Source organism: Sciurus carolinensis, chromosome 14, assembly GCF_902686445.1.
Source record: "Sciurus carolinensis chromosome 14, mSciCar1.2, whole genome shotgun sequence".
NCBI classification, from domain to species: domain Eukaryota; kingdom Metazoa; phylum Chordata; class Mammalia; order Rodentia; family Sciuridae; genus Sciurus; species Sciurus carolinensis.
The window spans coordinates 80239445-80266138 of record NC_062226.1 but is presented as its reverse complement, the minus strand read 5'-3'; the positions used below and the strand labels follow the sequence as shown (position 1 = coordinate 80266138).

Sequence of the window (26694 nt, the reverse complement as noted above, 5' to 3'; positions counted from 1 at the left end):
TGCCTAGCCCTACCAGAGAAAGTGAGCTTCAATTCACAGTAGGGACATCTGGATAGCTCTGCAAATTACATTCCACAAAACCTAATATATTCCTCAGCACATGAGCCCATTGAGGCATTTTAACTAATTTTCTGATTTTACATTTTTCCTTAGAATTTCTAGTTAACCACAGAAAGTTCAACCATCTTGAAATACACTGAGGAAAGTAAATACACATATAGAAATAATAACACAGAAGACCCAAATCTCGTGAGCTGCTGGATGAAGCACTGTATTCTCACATACACACACACCTGAATACACATGAGACTTCAAGCTAGTCAACTGAAACAGATTATAAATGCAATCAATATTTTTCCTCCTAAAGCATATTATCCTGTGTTCTAGTATAGCTGGCAACGGTCAAAAGGTAGAGATGATGCTGATAAAAAGCAATTCAAGTTTGGCCTTCTCCAAAGCAAAAATGAATGAACTTACGTAACGTGCTGCTATTTCCTTTTCTTCAGTTTTCTGCTTTTTGCTTTCTGAGGAGTAGTCTGTGGAATTTCTGTGCTTTTCAGCACCTCGGAAACTGGCTGATGGGGATACCGAAGAGCTCTGGAATTAGAAAGGGAAGCAGGGTTGAGAAGCATTGATTGTTCATTTAACATCTTTTATTTATTTTTTTAAACACCTGAGACGTACCCCCAACTCCTTTTGTTCCACAGTAAATACTTGCAAAGCTATTAAGAGGAGAGAGGGCCGGAGATGAAAGTAATAAGGAAAAAAAGGCATAGAGGGAAAGACAGTGAGAGAAATGCAAAGGGAAAGGGAATGGGGCGGGGAGAAGAAAAAAACGAGGCAGAGGGAGGAGAGTACAAACAAAAAAAGAAAGGCAGGGAAGAGTAAAAATGTAAAAGAATGAGTTTGGTCTCAAGTATATGTTTATACTGTTTAAACACAAAGTTGGGAAAGGAAGTGGACCCCGGAGAAAGGAAGAAAGGAAGGCAGGCTTTTTTTTTTTTTTTTTTTTTTCCTTAAACTGTTGTTAGTTAATGGGACAGCCAGTACTTTAAAAAAGAGAAGGTAACTTTTAGGGATTAGAGAGCAACTAAATATGGTGGTCATATGACATAAAGGTCATATTTACAGAATTTTGCTCAGTCTTACATCTTAAGAGCCTGAAAGAAGCAGAGGAGGAGGAAACATGAACTTTTATTACTTTTTGACTTTTAGAGCTTTTTTTTTTTTTTTTTTAAATCTCTGTAAACCCAAGAAGCGCACACTAGCCTTTGTAGTAGAGAAAAGGGTCCATGCCTCAGGAGATCACAGTCTGAGGCTATATTCCTTCACCTATGCTCTTTCAAGGAGCTCCCAGTTGGAGGAGTCCCCCACAAAAAACAAACACCAGCAAGGAAATCTGAAGCCAGATAATGTTTCTCTTTGCCATGAAGTACAGATGGTTTACCAAGCATATTTGGATGGTATGAAAACCAAAAACCATAAGTAAAGAAGAGAAAACTGGAACTACCATTAGTAACTATGTTACAGACTGACAAAAGAGCTAAATAAAAGTGAGTGCAGGAGGAAGACAGGTCTGGAGCAGGACGGCTTTGTTAAGGTGGACAGTAAAGGCATGAGTAGCGAAGTCCCTCAGAGGGGCACCAGGGCAGAATTCCCCAGGGTGAAATTAACCCAGTCTGGTTAAGAATGGACTATTGCTGGAAGTTAGGAGAAAGAGAATTTGGAAATAAAATATCTAAGGAAAAAAGTTCTAGGAAGAAGAAAATTACCATTGGACCATCTTTGCCTGGCACCCAAAATCAATTCAGAAAAATTTTCAGTAAAGCTTTTCTCACTTTACAACTTTACTTATCTCATATAAAACTAACTGTTGAATATTTTTTGCTTTATCTTATTTTGTTGGTAATAATTAACATTTATAAAGATATACAAAGTTTATGAGGGCCTTTAAATTAACTATTGAAGGCAGTTTGGTATCTAGAATGTTTGATGTTAATTTCCATCAGTGGATGTTATTTCCACTAAAGCATGATTTCACATTCTTCCAGGGCATTTTCTAAACTTTCAAAGCATGTTTTTAGAGGGTGGGTGTTTAGTGGAAGAGGAAGATGGGACCAGATAGTGCACGCCCACTGCTAAGGACTGGGTATCTTTTAAATCTGTCCCCACTGTGCCAGTCCTTCAAGGTTTTATATGAACACTCTAACAATGCTCCAAATCTGTAACTAACCCTACTCAATCATTCAACTTTAAGCTAAGTGTCAGAAAAGACTGGGCATTATTTTGTATATTTCTTTGCAAAACCACAGAAGTTAAACAACTTTTAATTTTTATTATTTATAGAATTAATTTTTGTGGAGCTGAGTGTGGAACCCAGGACCTCAGACATGCTAGGTAAACTGAGTTGCATGCTCATGCTAGGTACCACTGAGTTATATCCTCAAGCCCCAAACAACTTTCAAAAGATGAATACCTGACTTTTCTTTATATCCACTGAATCACAAACAGCACCTCAAGCCATAAGACTTGGTTCAATGACCCTGCTTTGCTTTCATATCACAACCCATACAATTAGGTTTTTTATGACTGTTGAAAACAGGCACACAAACATCATCTACAAGTTATGACATCCCATGTTTCATGTCTGTGACATCTAGTTTCTCCCTTGAGTCTGTCCTCCGTATGTCTGAAATCTGTATTTATCAAAGACAGATTCAACCACTTATCCTTACTCCTCCTTGATAATAACAGTTTTCTACCATCCATAGGATAAATTTCTGAATATTTAGAGAAGTTTTACAAAGTCCTCCCCACCCCAATTCACTGACCTTGTCTCCCATATCGCTGTTGACAGCCTGAGTGCCCCAGAGATGTTTATGTTCACTGAATGCATGTCTTTTCCCCTGGCTTATGGAAATGCCCTTTCACTCAGTATGTCTTCTGAAATCATCCTTACCCATAAGAAACAACTCTAATGCCACTTTTCAAAGCTTCCTCAGATGCTGTCAGGCAGAATTAATCATTCTTCTTTGTTTCCTTAACATTTCATTCACTCAATGAAAGAGCATGTGCAACAAATGCTATCTGTTTACAAGACTACGTCCCACCTCAGGCTGTGGGTTCCCTGGGGGTAGAGCACCCAGCACAGTGAGCACCAGAAAACTGCCTAGAAATGTTTTTGAACATAAACGACTGAACATCCCCTATACACACATCCTTCAATCTTAATCCAAAATTCACGTAACACACTGCAGAGGTCTACTGGATGAACAATGCCACAGAACAGACCATTCACTGGAGTAAGATGTGCATAAGGGTTTTCTCTGGAATTGGTAAACAGAAGCTCTCCCCCTTCTTAATTTTTATTCCTTTACCCACCTTGGGATGCCTTCATACCACTAATTTGGTATTTTATAAAAAGATAAACTGAGTGTATGTATGATAAACAACTGTCCAAGTCTTTTGATTCTGACACATTCCACTGAAAATGATTTCCACTCTGTTCAAAAGGAATTTTTCTAAATGATGAAATGCTTTCTTAAAAATTAATACTAAATGGTAATGTCTCTTTAAATCTTAATGCTTATGTATTTGCATACATGTACAATCAAATGGCCTTATTTTTCTTGAGCTGGGTGTTTCTGACTGTACAGACATTTATTGTTGAATTTTATGTACAACAGGGTTACACACTGGAATTTGCTAGTAAAATGATAAAGTAGTTAATTATCACTAGCATTTAAAGGTTAAGCTGCACAATGGGTACTAGGGCAATCAGCAATGTTCTAATAACATAATTGCCCTGGAACCAAACTGAACTTGGCACAGACTCGCATCATGAATCTTAGAAGTCCACCATTCAGTCACTGGAAATCCATTTGGATCTTTTCTGGGCATATAAATAGGAAAAATTAAATAAATACTGATAAAGACAGTTGTGCTTTTACTAGAAAAGCTTATTTTCATTTCTCTATTATTATTTTAAAAGCTCAGCTGGGTTAAATTATTTCTATATCTTACTGTAAGAAATTTACTGGCGCTATATCCTGACACCGTATAAATCTACAAATTTAGAGACATTAAACACAAATCTTTTCATTACAGTTTGATCACATATAAGCACACATGTTATGAACGGAGAGTCATAGTTAGAAGCAATGACTCATTCAAAAAGGGCAAAACACTCCTGAATGTGAATGTTCTTTATTTTTTAAAGTTACACTCTTTCACTGGGATATTTAAACACAATTACACATTAGTAGCCCAAGATAAGTTTTTTAAAAGACAGTTATTCCTGTGCTGATGATATAGCCCATCTCGTAGAGTGCTTGCCTAGCATGCACAAGGCCCGGGTTCAAATCCCCAGCACTGTGGGATTGCGGAAAAGACAGTTATTCCTAATATTACAAACCGGGGTGTTTCAAAAACAAGACACTTCTAGGTCTACTCTGAAACCTATCCTAGACTTTACTGATGGAGTCTCCTGGAAAGGTGACCCACCAGCAACCTGAAAGGGGTGTCCTTCACTACACTCCTACTCCTCTACTACTCAAGATCAAAGATGGCCTTGTATGTAAAAAAACTCTATAGAGTATTCCCCTCTTCCAAGAAGGTAGTATTGATATAATTAGCTAATTTTAATAACAGGGAGCACAGGTTTTAACAGCAGGCAAAAGAACCTCTCTGGAGTCAGACTGCCTTGAGCGCTGAGTCTTCCACTTAATAGCTGTGTAGCCTTAGGGATGTTGCTTAGTCTCAGCCTCTCTGTAGTCTGGGATAACAACATCCCATCCCTGGGCTGCTCTGAGGACTGACAAAAATAATCACATAAAGTACAAGCCTAGCCCCCTCAGCTATAGCAACTTTGATACTATCACAGTATACTGCAATCTAGCTAATTCTATTTACTATTTACAGAAATCTGAACAGTAAGCTAGTATGGACTTTCTATTTTAAGCCTCTTGTGAACTATTCTAGGCATTTGTGTAGCACTTCCCCTCAATGTAGATATTCAGATGGTCCATCAATGATAAGGTTTCAATAGGCTGCCATTAACCAAAACAAAACTCCTTCCAACAATTGCTATTTTGGTTTTAGTTCAATACTGCACTGAGGCAGGACTATAAATACTGACTCCACAATGGACTTTTTAACTTGAATTCAAATGCACATCAAGCTAATTCTGTTTTTCATTCACAAAGGTGCAAGGCTCAGACGTCCCCAATCACTTACAAGATTACGACCAGAATGAGTATGTTAAGGGTCTAGTAGACAACCAAGATCAAGAGTCCTAAAACCCATTCACTGTGGTGGCTTGTTTGCTCATCAGCTTTGGCTTTCAAAAGCCCCATCTCCTTGGTACAAAAGGATAACACCAGTTTTCAAACAGATAAAGGGAATAAGAAGAGGCAGAGGGCATCATGACTACTGGTCTACCCTTCCCACATCTATTGTCCAGGTTTCCCTTTACTCTCAGAACTAGCCCAGTTTAGATGATAAACTACAGTTACTTTAACAATAGTCCATTCAGTACAGGAACTGTCCAGTATCAGTCTGGATCAGGGACAATTTATGGTGCATTTATTTATGTCGGGGGGACAGAGTAGACTGAAGTCTCTAGATTCTTTATGGAAGCCACAACAAAGTGCTCAATCACAATTTCCTCTGCAATGCCTTAGAAAAAAGACAGTGTCTGGATCAGAAATAAATATTGGAAAATTCTTGAGAAAGGCCAAAGTATTGCTGTAGATGAGAAGGATTCAAGGCACTCTTCCTACTAAGCAGAGTCAACTTTCAAGGAATATTAAGATCTTTTGACCATGAATCATCTAAAGAGTCCTCAAAGCATCACACATTTTAGAAATACTTTCAAAAGGTTTTGAAGTAAAAGTTAATAACCTTAATAAATGTTTGTACACCAAACTTAGTACCATATTCTAGTGGCATTTCTGAGATTTTACTGTATAACATAAAATGTTTATATTCCCATTCACAGAGCTCCTTACTGATAAAACGTTATATAATATATATTACCTCATTTATAAAGAAACAATGAGAATAAATGGTGAAAATAACCCTCACTTTGAAAAATACAAAAACTTTAAGATGAAAATTATTTGGTGAAAATGCACGAGTCTCACACGTCAACTCACGATGCATGCAAATTTGTTAGTTTATCTAAAATTTTAGCATGCTGCTGTTGAAAGGTGACTGTGGTAGGGCTTTGAGCCAGTCACTGGTGTCAGTTTACTGCTTATTATAATAAGACCTTCTTTATAACCTGCTTCATTAAGAAGGTCATTAAAAGCACATTCTGTATATAACCCTCACAGAATTTGCTTTTTTCATATTAGCATAAATCAAAACTCATTTTCAAAAGTGACTGGAACTTTCTGAAGATCTGCCCTTGTTAAAAAAAGATTTAATATAATTTCCACATAAAATAATGACTTTGCTCTTAACTGTTTCATCCTCTGTAACCTTTCATGAACAACATATTCTTAAAAATGTTCTATTACTGTATTTCTGCTTATCTTCAGGCAATACAAACTTGGGACAAGATAAATTTCTTTGGCAGATAACCAAAATATTATCAAACCAGAGGAACTAACAGAGGACTAACTGAGAGGCAATACCTATAATTCTCATGCTCTAGAATACTGAAGTCGCACAGCCCTGGTACTGTTATGACCCTGGACAAGTTATTGAACCTTTCTAAAGCTTCCATTTCCCAGTGGATAAAATGACAATAGTAGCAGTTCAAGGTTGTTGTGAGGATTAACAAGTTCATGTTGTGAAGCACAGTACTTACTTAGCATCTAGTAAGGCCCGTGAAGAGCTCTACTCCTCAATGGCAAATGTGGAAACCGCTACTTAATTTTAGTCCACTTAATGTGCTCATTACACAAGTATTTACTGAGTATCTACTAAGTACAGAAACATAAAAATAAATCTACAACTTGCCCTCCATCAGTAATCAAAATATTTAGAATACAAATGTCTTAGCTATTTTTTCCTTCATGCTGTAGAAAACAAAACATTTCAATATTCAGTCATTCCTGTTTTCTTTTCATGGCCTCAGCAGTATTCATTACTTTGTTCAGGATAAAATGCCCTAATAATTTATAAGGTATCAATAAAATTGATTTTAAATTAGAACATTATCTTAATGTCCTCTTGGGGATTCGTGACTGTTATTTCATCTTCCTGGAATAAAGCTGTTGGCTCTGCCCCAGAAATTTCATTAAATACAGCCAGCAAGTTCAGCTGCTGGAACATGATGCTCTGACACCAAAGATACAGGTTTGATTTTTGTGTACAAGGTTTAGCTTCCTTCTCTTAAAAGTCAATCTGCATGTAGTCCAAGCTGTGGGTCACATGCAAAAACAACAGAGAAAATGAGAGGAAGCAAGTACTCCTCACTGCTACAGAGGTGAGAACCTGAGACATAAGCTGAACTAACCAAGTAATTTCACTCCTGATTATTACAGATGGTATGATTTTAACAGTCTACCAGAGACTGTGATAAAAATTGGCAAAGTGCACACTTTGTATACATATATCTTTTAAACGATCTAATCAACCAAAGGTATTTCATGTCCTTCAATCCAAAGGACAGCCTCAAAGTTTGCAAAGTCAAACACTCCTATGTGCTTTTGCCCTCTCCCAAGAATTCCCTGACCTCATTAATATGGAATCTATGTCTTATGTATAAATTATAGCATAATGGCCACCTTCTTTTGGGACTTCCCCCCCAACTGGCACTTATAAAATATACTTTAGAACCCTTATTCACCTGTTGCCTTATAATCTGTTACCAAGTCTCATTGGCAAATATGATGTGGTACATAAATTTAATTGTCTTAAAAGCAAAAGTGGAGGAAGATTGGTAAAAAATTTTTTCCTGAATTTTTTTGGAAGACCTACTCCTATACTGTACTCTTCATCAAAACATCAACATAATTCTAACAACTGCTTTGAAAAAAAGCTGAAGTAGGATAGTGGTTCAGAAAAAATAAGTGATTAAGCTTTGACGTGGCAAGCTATATCTTAATGGACCAGAATCCTCATTTTAGTAACTACCAAAATTTATTGGAAAAGGAAGTTTTTTCATTTTTCTATTTTTTCCAGTAAATTTTATCTATTTGAAAGGCTCGACATTTTTTCTTCCAAAGAATGTTAACTCCACAGAACCTCATATATATTCTTATGTATTATGTATGCAAATAAACTCTATACAATAGCTGAGGGTGATTCAGCAAGGAGAGAGAGGAAATAATGTATCAACTTAAAAGGAGGCTGGCTAGAAATTTTAAGGTAGCAAATTAGAAGTTTAAGGTCTTCATTCAATCACAAAATGGCTAAATAGTTTTCAATGATCAGTTAGCTTATTTGGTCTTCAGAACCTTAATGAAGTATTAAAATGAGTTGCTCTTTACTTTAGAATTGACAAAGATAATGTGAGCTGCACGTGTATTTTACATTTTTCTAACATTTAAAAATGTAAAATGAACCCATAAAATTAATTTCAATCATATTTATTTAATCAAATGTATCAAGATTATTGATATCTTATGTTCCTTTTTCAAAACCTGGTATCCATTTCATACTTACAGCACATTTCAATTTGGACCAGCTACATTTCTGCAGCTCAAAAAGCCACATGTGACTTCTGGCTACCATATTAGATAACTCAGGTCCAAAAGTTCTTAAAGTCATAATAGAACTCAACATCCATTAAACAAGTACTTAGCACTTTACAGTGATCTGGTCCAAGTCTACCTATTTCCAATCTCATCTGAAAGTCTCTTTCTCGGAGTGCCTGACACTCCAAACATTTTTTTTTTTGTATCCCTCAGAATCTGAACTCAGGCTTCTGTGAAGAACTTTCTTCTCTGGCCTCACTAGCACTTTTTCATCGTTTAAGTCACAACTTATATATGTGACATTCTCAGAAAGACCTCATCTGTGATGCTAACCAAGGACCCCACCTATAAATCCTTATAAACGGCTCTTTGTGCGTGTCCTTCCTACTAATTTTATCACTGCCATTATTTTATTTGCTATCTCTTCACTAATTGAAAGTTCTGTGAAGGCAGGGACCATGCCTGCTTTCATCACCATGGCCGTCCAACACCTCAGTATCTTAATTAACACCTGCTGAACAAAAAAAAATGAACACAAAATATGGTCTTTATATGCATACTTGTTACTGATTCTCATATTCTTTTCATTATATTGCAATTTGAGATTATGCACTTCCAAAGGGCACGTACTATTTTATCTTCTTTCTTTGCATTCTCAGTACGCACTATAATGATTGTCGTAGTCAGAATAGCTGTGTGTGGTATATGCAGGTGCGTATAGACACACCAAAGGAGAAAGCCTTCAAGGTGGTGATTTTGAAAGTGATAGGATGACAATTTTCAGAACCATGCTGAAGGTATCAGGAAGAAGCAGTGTTAAAAATAAGACTAACACAGGGATCAGAATGGTGCCAGGTAGAGCAGGTAGTCCAACATGGTGCCTTTCCCTGCTGCCTCTCCACCAATTAAGAGCGCAGGCCCCACTTCAAGGTCTGCGTCAGGCTTGGCCTCTGCCTGCACATGCAATAAACATTGTTCTTGTTGAATAAATGTTTCAATGCCACAAATTTTTATTTTTTCTTCTAAGAGGAATGAATCTTTAGTGAAAGGGAGACCACTTTCGATTGGTTATCCCTTCTCCCTTCCTTGTTTCTCATTGTGTACTTACCAGCTGTGACCAGGGAGAAGCAAATTTTCCTGAAATCTGACCAGTGAAAAGACAGAATTTAAAGGAATCATGTCTGACAGACCCACCACAGGAAGAATGCTGCCATCAGCAGTTTTTCTGTGTCATTCATTTATAGAAAAGTGGTCCCTGGGGATTTCTTGGTGATGTTTATTCCTCAAGGAGTATGTGGTGAAAAGAAAAAAATCCTTGGTACTCCCAGTTTTTGTTCGTTGGTCTGTTTGTTTTCTGGGCAGTTAAGTCACCATATACAGATAGTGAAAGAAAAAAGCAAATATGAGACAAACAGATACAACATTTGCTTTAAAAAAAAGGGGGGGGGTTTACATTGGTTGATTTTTTTTTAAGTCACAGGCTACCTAGAGTTTTATGTAAAACTTTAGTATGTAAAGCAACATAAAGCATTAATATCAATTGTGAATGACAGTGACTTCAATGTACTGAGGAATAAAAACAAATGAAATATAGACCCTTAGAGGTACAATTTCAAAATCATTCTAAAGAAATGATTTCAAGCAGTAGCTTTCACATGACAACTACATCTAAAGATGTAAAGGTTTGACACTATATGTAAAACACTGCAAGAACAATCTGATTCACTAAGCATGTGTCAAGATTACTCTGGCTTAACCAGGAAAGAGCACTCCACTAACCAGTGCTAAAACATTGACAGGGAATTCAAGTTGTGGTCTAATCTCTTACCCTGTCCCCAAACAATTACAGGTCAGAGAGCTAAATTATAAGGACTGATGAAAAATATCTTAGGTCCTCTTGCCATCTACTTGCCATCCCAGACAAGTGTGAGTGCTGTTCTATTCTGCCTCTTGACCTTTCCCTTCCTACTTCTCTTCCATTTGTTTCTCTCCTTTCCCTTTTCCATAACCCCCACTCTGTCCCAGTCCTGTCAGCAATATCTCTGTCAATACTTAGTCTTGCTGGTGGCACTATGGGCTAAAGAGGTTGTTGACCCTTATTCTAACATGTCCTTTTAGGTTAATTACTTTTGTATACTCAGTGTACCCAGTGACATTTAATCACTACAGCACTACTCAGTAAACAGAACTGAATGGAGCCAACTGCAATTTGGCATTGAGCTAAATGGTGCAGTAATAGCAGCATGCTGAAAATGGACTGGAAGAAAATACTCTCACTCACCACACAGAAAATGAAGTGGACGCCATTTAATCAATCACTATTTTATTAAAAAAGAAAGAAAGAACACTAGCTCAGTGTTACGTATGCTGCTGCTGTGGCTCAATGAAAACCCTTCATTTTGTAATGCAAGGACAATGCAATTAATGCTTGCTCAATGAATGAAGATGAAAATAATTCAAAACACAGGTAGTTAAATCACCATATATAGATGGAGAAAGAAAAAAGCAAATATGACTTTCATATTCTGGTGTGCATGCATGTGTGTGTGTGTGCGTGTCTCTCTCCCGCCTCCACATGTGCACACAGGCATTCACCTGTCATATCCCAAGGCATCCCTCTGCTAATACAGTCAACAGTCACTATCTTGGAAGTGCTATGGTTTCTAAGTCCTCAGGGAGCAGTACTCTAGATGTAGAAGATCTCACAATCTAGTGAGTTCAAGAAAGGATCCAGGAGAATGGTATTAATCAAATGTTTTACCACAGATGTTTGGGCCACTGACAAGATTTGCCAAAACAGATACCCACTGACTTCCCTCTGATGGAAATGAAGAATGGATCAGAGAGGTCATCAACAGCCTTTATATGGCCCACGAAGACTACCAAGGTGGGGAAGATTCAGAATAAATGCTTTTAATACTAGCTGGTAGATAGAAAATGAGGTTTGTTTCTCTCTCTGAAGAATAACCCAGACTCTGCAAGCAGAGTCTGGGACTGTGACGTCAGTTAAATCGTACAATTTGAACTAAATGGCTACTCTGCAGTCTGTGTTGGTAAGGTGCTAGACATTGAGGACATAAGACTCCTACTTTACATCCTTATACAGTCTAGAGGGAAGGGGGTGGAGTGAAATAAGCCTGTGCTCTAGTGTGCACTCTGGTTTTAATTCTCAGCTCTATCATTTATCAAGTGAAACTCTGGGCAAGTCAGCCCCTTCAGGTCTCAATTTTCATACCTGTAAAGTGGAGATAAGGACATTTGCCTTGTAGGATTGTCATTTTTATGGTCTGAATGTTTGTGTCCCACCAAAATTTTTATGTTAAAACCTAAACCCCAAGGGGAACTGCAGGAGATGATTAGGTTGAGGATGGAGCCCAATGAATGGAATTCACATGCTTATAAAGGAGACCCAAAGGAGTTCCTCTGCCCTTTCCACCAAAGAGAACACAGCTAGAAGGCACCATCTATGAGCAAGGAAGCAGGTTCTCATCAGACACTTAACCAGTAGCATCTTTATCATGGACTACAGTTTGCAGAACTGTGAGAAATTTCTGTTGTTTAAACTACCCAGGTTATGGTATTTTTTTAAACACCAAAACAGAGTGTCAAAACAACAGAGGTAACTAAATGAAGTAGCTGACATGCCATCATTCCTTTTTTTTTTTTAATTCCAAAAAACAAAGGTGGCAATGGCCAAGCCTTTGCCCAAAAACCAATCTGGGAAGTTTGAGGCTTTCTCCTCTGCTACTTACTTACTTTAGAAAGAGGGTAACGGGTATTTCCTCAAGTCTCAAGGTTGGGCAACAGCCATTCCACTTCTCCAGACGCAAACATTTCGGAGCATACTACCAAGTGTGGGCCTCTACCTCCCCTCTAGGCGTGGGGTTCTCTTCAGAAGTTATGCTTTATCTGCAGTCTCTAAAGTCTAGAGGAACCTTGAGTTACAGTGGCATTATTGAGGTCTAGACCTGCATCCCCTACTTCACTGAAATTTGACAAATGACTCTGGAGTGATACATCAAGTCTAATGGTGGGAGCAGGGGTCAGTGTGTATGGCACATAACTCCTTGTTAATTCAAAAAAGCATGGTTTAAAACAGTGATCCCCAATTTTGTGCCAAGCACTCTGCTGGGCCCAAGATAGTGAGAATACAACAAAAAGGACAGATCTTAAAGACACTGCCCTTATAGAGTGCTAGTTCTTGTTAGAAGATATAAAAATAGCCAAGTTACAGTAATGTTAATAAAAATAACATAGAAATTGCAAATGGAAATGTATTACAAAGGCCATAAATGAAAGGCTGAAATTTAGACTAGCCACAGGGTGATCAGGAAGGGCCTCCTCAAAATGACAGCATTCTGTTTAATGCCTTAAGCAAAAGATGAAGCCAACCCTGTTAACAAACAGGAGAGGACTGTTCTAGACAGAATAGCACACGCATAGGTACCAAAGGAGGAGAAGCTTGCTGTGACACTGGAGTACGTGAGAGACCTAGGTGCTGGATTTGGAAGGAACGGTGCTGGGGAACATCAGAAGACAACACAGAGGAAGGAAATCCAGAGTGGTCAGGCTCAGCAGGCCAAGGTGACTGACATCTGTTTTATTCTAAGTACCACTGAAGGGCAGTGATGACACTTGTGTTCTAAATATCACTCAGAAATCTTTTAAAGTTTGATGCTAGAGAAGGTTAGAATCAGGATAAGGATTTCAAAAGCCCTGAAAAGATAAAAGATTATCTTGCTTAACCACCATCCTTTGCAAATTAAAAATAACAATAATAAATGTGCAATACATAAACCTTGCATGTACACTAAAAACAGCAAATTTTGAAATTAGATCATTAAAGACAAGCTTTTATTCACTATTGGTGCCAGCAAGGGAGTGATGGAGAAGTGATGGAGAAAGGGCCAAGAGAACGGATATGAGAAAAACCTAAGCAGTATAACTGAGTGATTCCCTTCATAGAGATGTGTGTTGTGTTAAAAAAAAAAAAAAAAAAAAAAAAGGACTCAAGCTTGTCAACAATAATGTTATCTTCGTGCATCTGCAATCCCATATAGATTAATTTAAAAAGAGGAGGGGTCTTAGGTATCCCAAGAAAATAATCCTAAACATGAAGGGCTCATTGGATGGCACAATGCACATGGACAGCATTGTCCAAGTCATCACAGGAGGAGGAAAAAACAACTGGGTGGATTATCACTACATTGATCTCATCGAACAGAATTAAATTTCCACAGAGTAGGATAACAAATTGGATGCTAAAGAATGAATTCTGATCCTTACTCAAAAACTTACAAAAATATGATACATTTACACAATCAACAACAAAACTGAATTATAGAGCACAGCAGGCCATTAGCAAGAAATGGTGTTCTCAGGTTTATGAAGGAGTGGGATTTATCCATGGAGAATTCCCATCAGTGAACCTCTTGGGAAGGAGTATGTAGTTCCAGGACCCAAGTCTGCAGAGGATGAAGCTATTTCAGGCACACAAAGAAAGTTGTGCTAAGTCTAGAATTAGAGTAAGGCACAGAACAGCAAAGACCCCAAAAGGTATTCTACTGTCTGGAGCGGGGGTCATGGTAGGGCTGAGATGAATCAGAAGGAACAAACAATGCAAGCTATGGTTCTCAGCTATGGGATTACCTGTGGATTTTAGGAAGGAAGGAAAGAAAGGCAGGGGAAAGAAAGGAAAGGATGGGATAAAGGAAGGAAAATGAATTGAGCCAATTAAATCACTCTCTCTCCACAGAGAGGGTGAGTCTGAGCAAGGGCTTGCGAATGGGCTATTTTGAAAGCTCTCAGATGATTCTAAAGTTGACAACCTCTGACCTAAGGCATAGTCTGATAATCAACAAGCCATGGTGATTGCTATCAATTAGAACTATTAATCAACTAGACTTGCTTAGCTATTAGCACCAAGTCACCTTAAAGAACCTTCAAGAGTACAATTAGCACAGTGATAGACCACAGACTTTATCTCCCTGTATCTGACTGTGTCATGAACAACTGGTAAGAAACAACATATTTCAAAAGCATAGTTTGGAGCTGGGAGAAAGAAAACTCAATCACAATCCTGTCATAAAATGAGGCTAGACACTCTACACTTTTCTAAATGCCTGTTTCCATACGTGACTCTACAATGCTGACAAAGTGATATATTTTGAGTACCATAATTAAAACAATAATCTCAATAAAGTGGGCATTATGAGATAATTGGTCATCCTCAGGATTTAAGCAAACTGTGGTAAAAGCCAAGGACACTCATCGCCAAGGTCAATTACAATAATTGCTTATCTGAATTATATTATCGCTACTGTAAACTCTGCCTGATTAAAAGAAAAAAAAAAAAAAAAAAAACTAGAACACATACCACAGGGAAATGACCTGAAGAAGTTCTTGTTGCTCAACTACTAGTCATTCAGAAATTCTTATATATAAGAATTTTCAAGGGGCGGGGGGGATTCCAGAATGAGACAAACATCATTACCCTATGTACACTATGATTACGCAAACAGTGCAACTCTACTTAGTGTACGAAAACAAATTTGTGTACAATGAATCAAAATAAATTTAAAAAATTTCGGCACACTCATTTATATTCCAAGACTTTACATACATACAAAGCTTTATATATGTTTTCTTGGCTCATTAGGGAAATTTAACTATCAGACATTAGAGAAGAAGCTTAAAAGAGCAACACGTGGTAACAGAAAAATGAAGTGGATCTAAATTAACAAAACTACAGAATACAAAAGAAAAACAAATGCCCATGCTATGACTTGGTTATGGTTTAAGAGTATGTCTCTTAAATGATCATGTGCTGGAAGCTTGGTCCCTAGTGTGTTGAAAAGTAGTGAAATCTTTTAAGAGGTAGTGCCTAGTTCAAGGTAAAAAGGTTGGGAAGGGGGCCACCCTTGCAAGGAATTAATGTAGTTTTCCCAGAAGTCAGTGTTAACAAAAAGAGCAACCCTTGCTCCTGAGTCCCTCTTGGCTTCCTGTCTCACCATGTGGTCCCTCTTTCCTGTTCTCTCCTCATTGTGATGAGATCCATCATTGGGACCTCATTAGAAGCCACCAAATGAGCCCTCCCCATCTTGGATTTTTTCAGCCTCCAAAACTCCGAGTCAAATAAAAATCCTTTATAAAATACCCAGCCTAAGGTATTTTGTTACAAACAACAGAAAAAACAGAAAATGGACTATTACAATCCATTACTCTGTCCAGTGCATGTATTTTCCATCAGTACACAGAAGTCCTCAGTGCCTTCTGCAGAAACTGAGTCTTTCAGTTACACTGTTCTTTAGCTTGCAGGAAGACATTTTACCTTCCACATGCCACTGTCAGCTTTTCTAGATTAACACTCAGGCTCAAGTAACCAATGGCCAACCAGAAAAGTCTGGAAAGGCTTTGAAGATCAGAAGAGGGAAAACTGAATTTTTGACCTTCTTTCAGCTAATTGGAATGTGTTTGGCAATCGAAGAGTATAAAACTTCTTTTTAAGTTGTGACTAAACATCAAGACTTTGATGTTTTATACGGCATTCTTCCCCACTAATTAACTTCATTAGTTCAGTTAATTAGTGGGGAAGAATGCCGTATAAAACATCAAAGTCTTGATGTTTAGTGTCACCATCAGTTCAACTAAACAGTAATAAATAATTTCTTAAAATCATTTATGCAAGCTCAGCACTTCTATTTACAAGCTCAAACTATATGATAGGAACATTTTTCAAAATAACCGAAGATGTTAGCTACACGGCAATCTGATGGCACTGACAGCAACAACATAACATTTAATGTAGTATAATTAAGTGGCCAAGAATGCTACATAAACCAAAGAATTGACATTTAATCAGAGTTATGAGGATGGTTATAAATTTGCCATTATGTGAGATGAAGGAACGGGGGTTAATTTTGTTTCAGATCTTAGCCTGAAAAAACAAACCAAAATAGATGAGAACTAAACAATCAAAAGGTCAAACTATAAAACACAGCAAACAGCAGGTCTTTTCAAGCACCACCACACAATACTTAGCATATTCTGATCTTTCCTTTACACTGCCCAAAGGGATGATGGGGACAATGGAAAGTGAAGACCAGCAGGATGTGTCCTTTCAACATGAGGCTCAAAACTACAACAGGAGAATTATCATATCTAGCAAAAGGTATCAGAGAAATCAGTCAGCTCCTTGCTACGCTAGAGTATGGGCTACTGTTCAGCAGCATCAGCATCTTTTGAGAGCTTGATAGGAATGCAGACTCTCAGCCTTAAACACGCAGACCTACTAAATCAGAATTTGCACTGTAACCGACGCGTGTGTTTTTCGTGCTCACTGGAAGTTTTGAGAAGGACTCATTTACTTCAACCTTATTTTATATATATGGAAACCTAAGTCTTAAGGGATGAGGTAAGTCACACAGAGTTACAAAGGACTGATACCAAAAGACAATCCTTAATTTTAAGTACCACCATAAAAGGCAAAGAAAAGGATGTACTGTGGAAAGAAACCAATCTGTACCTAGAGAAGCAAAGCAACATCAAGAGGGTAAAGAAGGGGTTAAGGGGGTTTGCTTTATAAGGCTCATAGATCTGGATTCAGATCTATTTGAATCTGGCCAAGAATTTTATTCAAATATATGAAGTGAAAACTTGTGAGTTCTGTAATTATGAAAGATGCAAAGAATATTACAATACAATTAAAAAAAAAAACACCCGAGAATGAAAAACTCTGAGGTCTCCATCTGAGAGGGAGGCAAGGGAGAAAACTTGGCATTCATAGGGCCAGCAAAGATGACTGACTGTACAGGATGTGATCTGCACAACCCTGGGGATCACCATAAACATTAACATCAGAGTCCATGTGAACTGTGCTTCTGAAAAACTCTACGTAGCTACGCTAATTCAAGCCCATGAGGGAATAAGAAGTGTAGGCAAAATTGCTGCCTCTGTTATGGTTGAGTCCGAAGGTCAATTGGAATTAAGAAGGAAATCAAGACTGAAAGCTACATAAAAGCAAACTGAGGGAACACTGGAATTGTTAACTGGACATTAATGTGTCTCTTTCCAGTGAAATATGAGCTCCATGAGGGCAGACACTTCCTTATCTTTTTTTACCACTATATCCCCAAATCCCAAATACAGTTCCTGTAGTGGAGTAGGCACTAAATGACAAAATGTAAAGCATTCAACATATAATAGTTTTGTGGGATTGTTGTACGAAGATGTTCACTACATTCAGCCTCATACAGCAATTACTACACTGATGATGAAATGAAACTGACAGATAAACTTCACTCTTGGGAGCTGTAATGATTTTCCTAGAGCTGCCAGAACATTACCACATACTGGGTAGCTTAAAACAAAAGAAATTCATTCTTTTCATAGTTCTAGAGGCTAGAACCCAATTCCAGCATGACTCTCTTATCAACCCGATCACACCTGTCGAGACCCTATTTCCAAATAAAGTTCCATTCACAGATACCAGGAATCAGAACTTAATTCTTAAGGGATACAATCCCTAAGAACTAACATTACAGATGATACAACTAGAAAAATGTCCTTTCTCTCTATGTACCTCCCAGTCCCTATCCACTCCTCCAGTAAGGGTCACAATGTCACTGAAGTATTTCTGTAACTCCTTGACCTAGACGACTTTCTTACCACATCCATGTTTAGCATCAGCCAGGCAAAGGCACTGGCTATTTAAAGACAGGATCTCTATGCTAACATTTTCCCAGATCATCTCATTTCTTTCAGGAGTCATTCCTCATCTCCACCTTTGGAAGTACTAATGGAATTCAATTTGTACCACCTCTCCAAAGGAATATTTACATCACAAAATTATGAACTTGACCTTCGAAAGTGTTCTGACTCAAAATCTTGAATGAATGAGGACCACAGCAGACAGGATGTAACAGATTAAAAAAAAAAAAAAAAAAAAAAAAGTATCTCACTCAGTGGATGGTCCTGTGAGACACAGTTAGTGGATTAAAGACGAAGCAAGAATACATAAGCTTTTTCTTAAAGAAAAAAAAAAAAAAAAGATTTGATTTTATGCCTAAATGATGTGATTATAAATATTCTCAATTACTTGGGAATTAATTTATGAAATCAGTAACATCTCAATCACAAAGTTACTTATGATTTGACAATATTTTGGGGGTAATAAACAAATTCAAGAAATTTTAAATTCAAGCAAAGTAGTTTAAAAAAAAACAGAAATCACACTCCTTTACATACCAATATTTTGCCAAGTAGTTAAGTATGATAACTGACATTCAGACATATGACCCTCTGTTCAATTCAAATGAGCTATCTTTAGATATTCTGTGTTGACTATTCTTGTGATTTAAGTACCTCATAATAAAATCCACCTTTCATTTTGCTTTGGTTTAGGAAAGGCTTGGATAATCCCCCTACAACAATGTTCTGGCAAACATTTTAAATTATGTAATTCACCAGGTTCAACTCTGTTGCTACAATCACTTTCAAAGAAGATGGTTATAATACATTATCATTATAGCTATACAATCCAAGTTGAATTTTCCTTGGCTGAATTCCTAACATTTTAATGCTGAAATTGATCTGTTTTAAAAACATCATGTGAAGGGTTTTTAAATACCATACATGCCCAAGCTCTTTATTTTAAATGCATTAGAAATGAGCTTGCATAAACAGAAAAAAAAAAAAAATCTGTTCTCTAATCTAGCATTAAGCACATTTTAAAGAACAACAGGCATGTTTCCAAACAAACTACTGCAGTATACAAATTACCCAGCAGGAATGAGGATAACAATGCTTCTCATATGGGTTTAAAATCCAGAAAAAGCTGACATTTCATCAAAGTTGTCTTGGAAACAATATTCTTTGTGTTATTTCAAAAATGAGAGGTGGTGCATATTTGGGCGTGGGCTAGTCCTTGCAAAGCAGTCAGATGGTGAGGCTGCCAAGGTTCTAGTTCAGTAAGAAGGAATGGGAGGGTGAAGACACTGTAATTACATAAGGTGTTTGAATAGACGTGGGACTACCAGACTCAAGATCCAGGCTCTAATCCGGTTCCCACTTGGGCAAGTTTTCTCCTACCTCTAATACCACCGTGGTGAGGGGACAGCAATAGATTCACAATTTTTCACACCTTCTTGTCCACATCTAGTAGTGCCCTGTCATACTGATATCATTCATACTACATGCTTTGGTCATTGAAATAGTAACCAAGGATGCAGAGAGACTCTTGTTCTCTGCACTACTGCCAGAAGACTAGGCCTTGGTTGGCTTGCTAGAAACAAAGATAAATGAGGGAGAGTCAGGTCACTCCCGCTGAAGAGTTAGACCACCCATCCAACTGTAAACACATGAGCAAATTCAGCCACATCAGTCCATCCTAGAGAGAACTTTCCTTGCAGCCAATGCAAACTAATAAGATGCAGCACTTCATATCACCAAGTTTTGGAAAGTATTATTACACAACTGCTAATTGATAACATAACTGAGACTATGCATTATAGAAATGAACAACAGAGTCTTTATAAAATTAGTCAAGACAGGCATCATAGAAGCTCTAATTGATTCTCTCCACATTTGAATATTAGAACAACTCAGTCTAATATTTATACTCAATTTCTATATCTCATTTTTACTTGTTTCCTTCACAGCATATTTTTAAAAAGGGATATGAAGTATCCCTTAGGGTTATTATTTCATGAAAAAGGAAAAAAAAAGTACCAATAAGTCCTGGAAGAATGACCACAGAATCAAACACTCTAGAAGGGATAAAGAAGCAAAAATCTTGAAGAAAGAGAAGTTAAGGATGGGAGTTAAATTAATGTTCTATATCAAAAATCAACACACTTTTCTAGTAGTAATCATTTTAAGGCTTTGCAAACCACATAAGGTCTGTTGCATTTTCTCATTTATTTGTTTTTACTGCTTTAAAAATGTAAAAGCTACTTTTCCTCACAGGCCACAGAAAAACTGGGAAATAGATTTGGCCTGTGGGCTATAGTTTACCCCTCCTCCCTTTACATAACTGAAAAAAAGAATGTAGTGTGTGTGTGTATGCACACGCACATACAAGCATGCACATGTCTATAAATAATCTAAAGGCTATCACCACAATAATCATATCAAGTTTCTAGCATTCTCTTCTCAGGATGCATTCAATGGGAACTAAGAGAGGCGAGATAATGGTTATGGGCATGGCAAGATCTGCAACTCCACATGAAGAATCTTTTTATCATCCTGAAATGCTTGGGCATTTTGGTTTTCATGACTTCAAATGCAAGGTAAAAGTTCTAAATTACCGTTGGATAACTTAAGTTATCAAGCAACGGACTTTTCATGGCTTAATTTATGCCCAGGCTGCTGGACAGAAAACTGCCAGCGGACTGGTTTGAAGTCATTGGCTGAACATTCCTCTCTTGAGTTAGTCAAGAGTGTACAAACAGCTACTATAACAGAGCTCCCTTGCAGGAATACAGAAAAGTTAAAAGCTAAAAAGGACAAGATCTTGGCCCTCCACTCCTCTTTTTAATTTAAGAGTTAGAGATAAGATAAGCAAATTCTGAGGCAAGACTTGGAGAAGGCATGTGAGAAATCTGTTAAGGGCCAGATGTGTTTGGAAATATTTTGGGCATTTTGAAAATGGGCAATGTGACTTGGTTAATGGTGACTTCCTTTCACTCCAGGGGATATATTCAAGAATTATTCTAATTTGTCAATACATAATTTTCCCCAGATCAAATATTAACTTTTTAAATGTACGTACAAGCTTAGAAATATTCTCAGTTCAACTTCTTTGTGTTAACACTGAGTAAAAACAGATAAGGGACTTGTCCAAGATCCTGCAGCTAGGAAGAGGTAAAGCAAGGTCTGCATGTGGTTTCCAACATACAGTGGAATTTTCCTGATAAAGAGAACACATCTACTTGACAGAATGCATACGGATTAAAGACTATACACTGGCTTCTACCTTACTGCACTAGGTTCACCACAGACTCAGAACTGGGAGGAAACGAAGGGGGGAAACAAAGGCTCTAGTTATCAAACAGGTAGACTCACACATATAACTTAATGAAGATCATCATCTGCGGACCTCTGCATGCTGGACGTTTGATAAGGGGTTCTTTTAAGCTTCACTTCATGTATTTCACAAGATGGTTTACATATTTTTTAAATTCTGTATCAGAAGCTCACGAGCTACTGGTTTGATATTCAAAAGAGAAAACAGAATTGTACTAAGGGCATGCGGCTAGTTAACTTATCAGTAATCTTCCTCCCGACATTTCAGATTTTGCGAAATGTAAAGAACTTCTTCAACCACCTGTTTCTGATTCTACAAGTAAAAATGCACCCACAATTTGACCCCATTTACAGAGGAGGAAACATAATGACAAGCCTACAAAATTCTGAAGCAGGATAATTTTAAGGATGCTACGTCTTAAAACTTCATAGATACTATAGGCTCAAGTTTGTTTCCAGAAGATAAATAAATAAATAAATTTATCTCTGATTATATACAAAGTCAAAACAGAGAAATGCTTTTATAAAAGTTTAATGAACAAATACATAAGTTACCAAGGACTCATGATTATCAATTAAAAAAAAAATTCTACCATGTCATCCCGGGCAGTTATGATAGTCCAGTACCATCTTGAAGAAGGCAACCCTAAAATAAGAAAATGCTTCATTTCCAGTCCCAGACAAGGGCTCCAGATGCTCTCGTGAACCCAGCTACTAATTTCTTCTATCATGGCTGTATCTTTAAGGACAGAAAATCATGAAGATGCTACAAACTGAATTCATGCTACAGAACATTGCTTTTAGCACGCAAATAGTGTTTGGAATTAGCCAGAACACTATTTTGAATAAAAGTTGTTATCATTTACTGAGAATGGACTATGATGTTGGGTACTTTGCATGATATTTCACACACACTGTATCTTTTGATTTTCTAAGTGCTCAAGGAAATGGATATTGCTATTGTCATTATTTAAAAAAATAATCTAATTGGAAGAAATTGAGCCACTTGCTAAGTCATCTATCTCTAGTCAATGAAAGGCTGACCTGATCCCAGATTTATCCTTTTGGATATTATGTTACTATATCTTTCTTTACACATCACGTTTTATTCACACCTAAAATCATCATTCTCACATAGATATGGTGGGTGGGGGGGAGATGTAACCTCAAATATAAAAAATAAATTAAAATATCCAACAAACCTTTGGTTTCTATGTCTGAGGCAGAGACATGGTGGAGAGCTCCATTATTTCCTTCAGAATATGCACATGTACAAAACAGCATTTAGCTCAAACTAATACACTGGGGTTTTTGCACAGGAAAACACTACTATTAAATAAAATATTTAAGAGGGGTCACCATATAATAATCATAAACTCTAGGTTCTGAAGAACCTGAGAAGTCATGAAGTCTGAGATTCTCATTTATGACAAAACTGAAGCTCTGAAAGAACTGAGGACATGTGCAAGCTCAGACAATGGTGGAATATATCCTGAATCCTAGTTCCAAGCTCTTTCTACTATATATCCCTAGTTGACTTTTTTTTCTTTCTATACATTTTTGGAAAAATAATAAATACACTCAATGAATCAAAGTACTAAACCAAAACAGTTTCAGTACTAACAAAAGCACTAATTTATTTATCTGTTGTGCCCTTTGCCAGAAAGGCCTTGGGGAACAAATACAGCAAAGAATCCCATCAATTAGAGTATCTAAAACAAATATCTGTGGCAATTAACAGACCATCAAATGTGGCAGTAATATAAAATGAGCATAAAATAGCAATCCCTTACTGCCATTCCACTAGGGCATTCTAGCTTCAGGCATTGTGGATGATGCTTATTATCCAATCAGATCAAAGTGGTTGGTATAGAATGCTAAAGTAAAGCTGAGAATTGTGGTTAAAGAGAAGAAAATGAAAAACAGAGGGGCACTGACAGTACTTAGTGAATGCAAGATGGATCTTGAAAATAATTTAGTCATAAATGATGGGTAATGACTAAATTCTAGATTTTAAAAGATAGCCCTGATTTCATGCTTCATTTTTGTTTTACCAAAGATGGCTGGTTAAACGAAGAATACATGAGATTTAATTCTTATGTCTTAATTCTTTTTAAGTGGATTCACAAACTGACACAAAAATGTTTTTGTCAAGTCATCTGTCCCAATTTGGTATTCTAAAAGTCTAACTCATCATTATTTGTAGACTTCAACTTAATTCCTTAAGTCACCCTCACAAATTGATATAGCACTAGAATCAAGCATTCTTTGTAACTGCCACCCAATTATCCCATCTGTTCTATTCTAAACATATCAAGATATCCTTTTTTTGAGGGACAAGAGGAAGTAGCAGTAAAGGAGGTAATGGAAGGAAGGCCGGGAGGGGCGGGGAACCTCAGAGAAGTATGACACACACCTACCTAACCCATTCCCTAATCCCCAAATCAGCTGACAGGAAAAAGCAACTCAAATACTGAAAGCATAAATATTCAATTAATGAAAAGCAGAAAAGATGAACAGATTTAAAAATTATGAGTTATTAAAGATGCTTAATGTTATGAAGTATTATCACTAAAAGCAGTGGTTTTAAAAAACCAAAACACTTTGGGCTTGGGATATGGCTCAGTTGTAGAGTGCTGGCCTTTCAAGCACAAGGACCTAGGTTCAATCCCTGGCACCGCAAAACAAAAACAAAAACAAAAACAAAACAAGAAAACTATCCTTGTTTGTCCATGATATGAAACTGACATCAAACTACAAGGCTATAAAATCCAAGTTAGGAAATTCTACTACTCTAACCAAGAAACTGATGAGATAAAAAGTGAAACTATCTAATTTTTTTCCTTTGTAGACATTTTTAATTAATCGGAGAGTCAAGAGTTGCAAGGGAAGGAGGATACATCTGCCAGATATGAGAGATTTAACACAAAAACACACAAATACTGTGTCATGACATTCTAAAATGCTGTTATTAAATGGCCTTGAGGTACCATTTTAAAGATCCACAAAATGTGAAGTATTAAAACAACCTATGACCCACAAGGTAAGCTTACATTCCAAGAGTATATATAACAAATAAGTCACAAAAAGGAACACATCACAACAGACAATTAAACTATACAAAATCAATATCCTTTTACTTTGTGAATTTTTGTTGATTTGACAGGCACCAAAGGGAAGAAGCTCCTTTGGGCAGGCATTCTTCTGAGGCTCCTTGTGTTTCTAATTCACACTTCACCTACACCTAGGTATATCCAAGATGATGAAGATGGGCTCTAAAGACTAACTGGGTTCTAATCAGCTCATCCCTCACACCTTGGGTGACTGGGTTACTTACTTCATTTCACTGTGTCTTACTTATCTGCAATACGGAGATAACAGCAAACACCATCATCTTAATGAACTGTTATGATAACTAAACAGAATGATGGCTATAAGGACCCAGCCAGCAGAAAGTAAACACACCCACAGTATTGTTATTGTTATTATTATTACTATTATTATCATCATCCCAGCTCATAAAGCTAGACGTGGCAGAGCCATCTCTAGAACCCATGATAGTAGTTACAGAGCACATATTCTTCCTCCTATACTACGCAGTCTTCTATATTTTCCTAAGTATTGGAAAAAACAAAAGACCACTTCTCAATTATTCTGTTAAGGCCCCCTAAAGGGAAGCCTAAGGCACATGTTATATGAGGTGATTAGAAAAGACAAGGGTAATTAACATTAGTGAACTAGGATATACCCAGGTGGCACACTGCTTGGCTAGCATGCCCAAGGTACTGGGTTCAAACAAAAAAACAAAATGAACAAACCCCACACACACAAAAGAGGAAGACCCCAGGGTGATGGGCCCAGCAGAACCAAGAACCACTAACCAGAACCATCCCATGAAGCTACCCCACATGGAAAAGTATGCACCACAAATAGAACTGGAAGACACTGCCACCAGGGGCTAGGGTAAAACCCACTCATATGTGGCAATGACTATTCACTCAGTATTGTAAGCCTTTGTTTTGTTTCACATTTACTCTATTTGAGCATACTTTGGCCTATGATTTTGGTGGCTGACAAAGGGTAGAATGCTTGTACTTTTTAATAGTTTTTAGAGGGAATTTATTTTTATTGAATATATGAAGAACTTTCTAGATATAAAAATCTAAGAAATAAAATGTGTAAAGCAGGGAACCAGCATCATTTCATTTAGAATACACTCTTCCCACAAAAGTAAATACTTCAATATAGACCTATGCAGAAAACAACTGGAAAAGTAAACTACACTCTTAAAATCATTTAGCATATATTCCAAAGGTAAACAAACATTTTTTGAATCACTTACTACCAATCAATCTACTAGAATTCCCGAAGGTAAGTAAATCATGAAAGAAAAATCTCCAACATTATTTTGCCTTAATGGAACTATGTTAACAGTCAATATTGTTTTAAGTGGACCATGGGTTGGGGGCTAGAAATTGTTTGATTGTAAGGATATTTTTGTTTTAATGATATTTGTCATAATCAGATCTGATTTGTACCTTTACCAAAATAAATGTTGTGACAAACATAAAAAAATTTCAGGATTGAAGGCCAAAGAAAACTAGCTCTTTTAAAATTTCATTCCTTGTAGAATGAAGACTGTACAATTCTCTGATATTTATTCTGAATATTTCAGTGATGTAACCTCACATTCTTGAAAGCCAAAGGCTCATAATTTATAGCAGAGTTTCTGAAATCATGCCCTTTTCACTGGTTGCTGGCATTTAAAGCTTGTTTTCACACATCTTGCAATGTTCTAAGACTATCCAAATTGATTGGAATTATATTTTAAAAGCACTTTTAACTAAGTCCCTGGCCTGAGTCTTTTCTGACTCCACCTTGTCCTCATTTGCGCTTGTTTCTTTAGCAGAACTTTAATTGTGGTTGTGAAAGTTCCCACTTAATCTAGTCCTTCCTTTCATGGTTTTCTGAGCTAGAAAAGTGTATATTCCTTTCCCTTATCTTTTTAGTAAGTAAATCTCAA

The 26694-nt window shown here is 37.1% G+C and overlaps 1 protein-coding gene across 10 annotated transcripts in view; it reads right to left on the bottom strand.

Moving 5' to 3' along the window:
- Window positions 1-26694, bottom strand: part of LOC124964320 (transducin-like enhancer protein 4) — a 134742-nt gene that overhangs the window by 18408 nt on the left and 89640 nt on the right. For all 10 annotated transcript variants that reach the window (XM_047524404.1, XM_047524405.1, XM_047524412.1 and 7 more), the window contains one exon: window positions 478-597. In XM_047524404.1, coding sequence (XP_047380360.1) covers window positions 478-597 — 120 coding nt within the window. The remainder of the gene's footprint in view (window positions 1-477; window positions 598-26694) is intronic.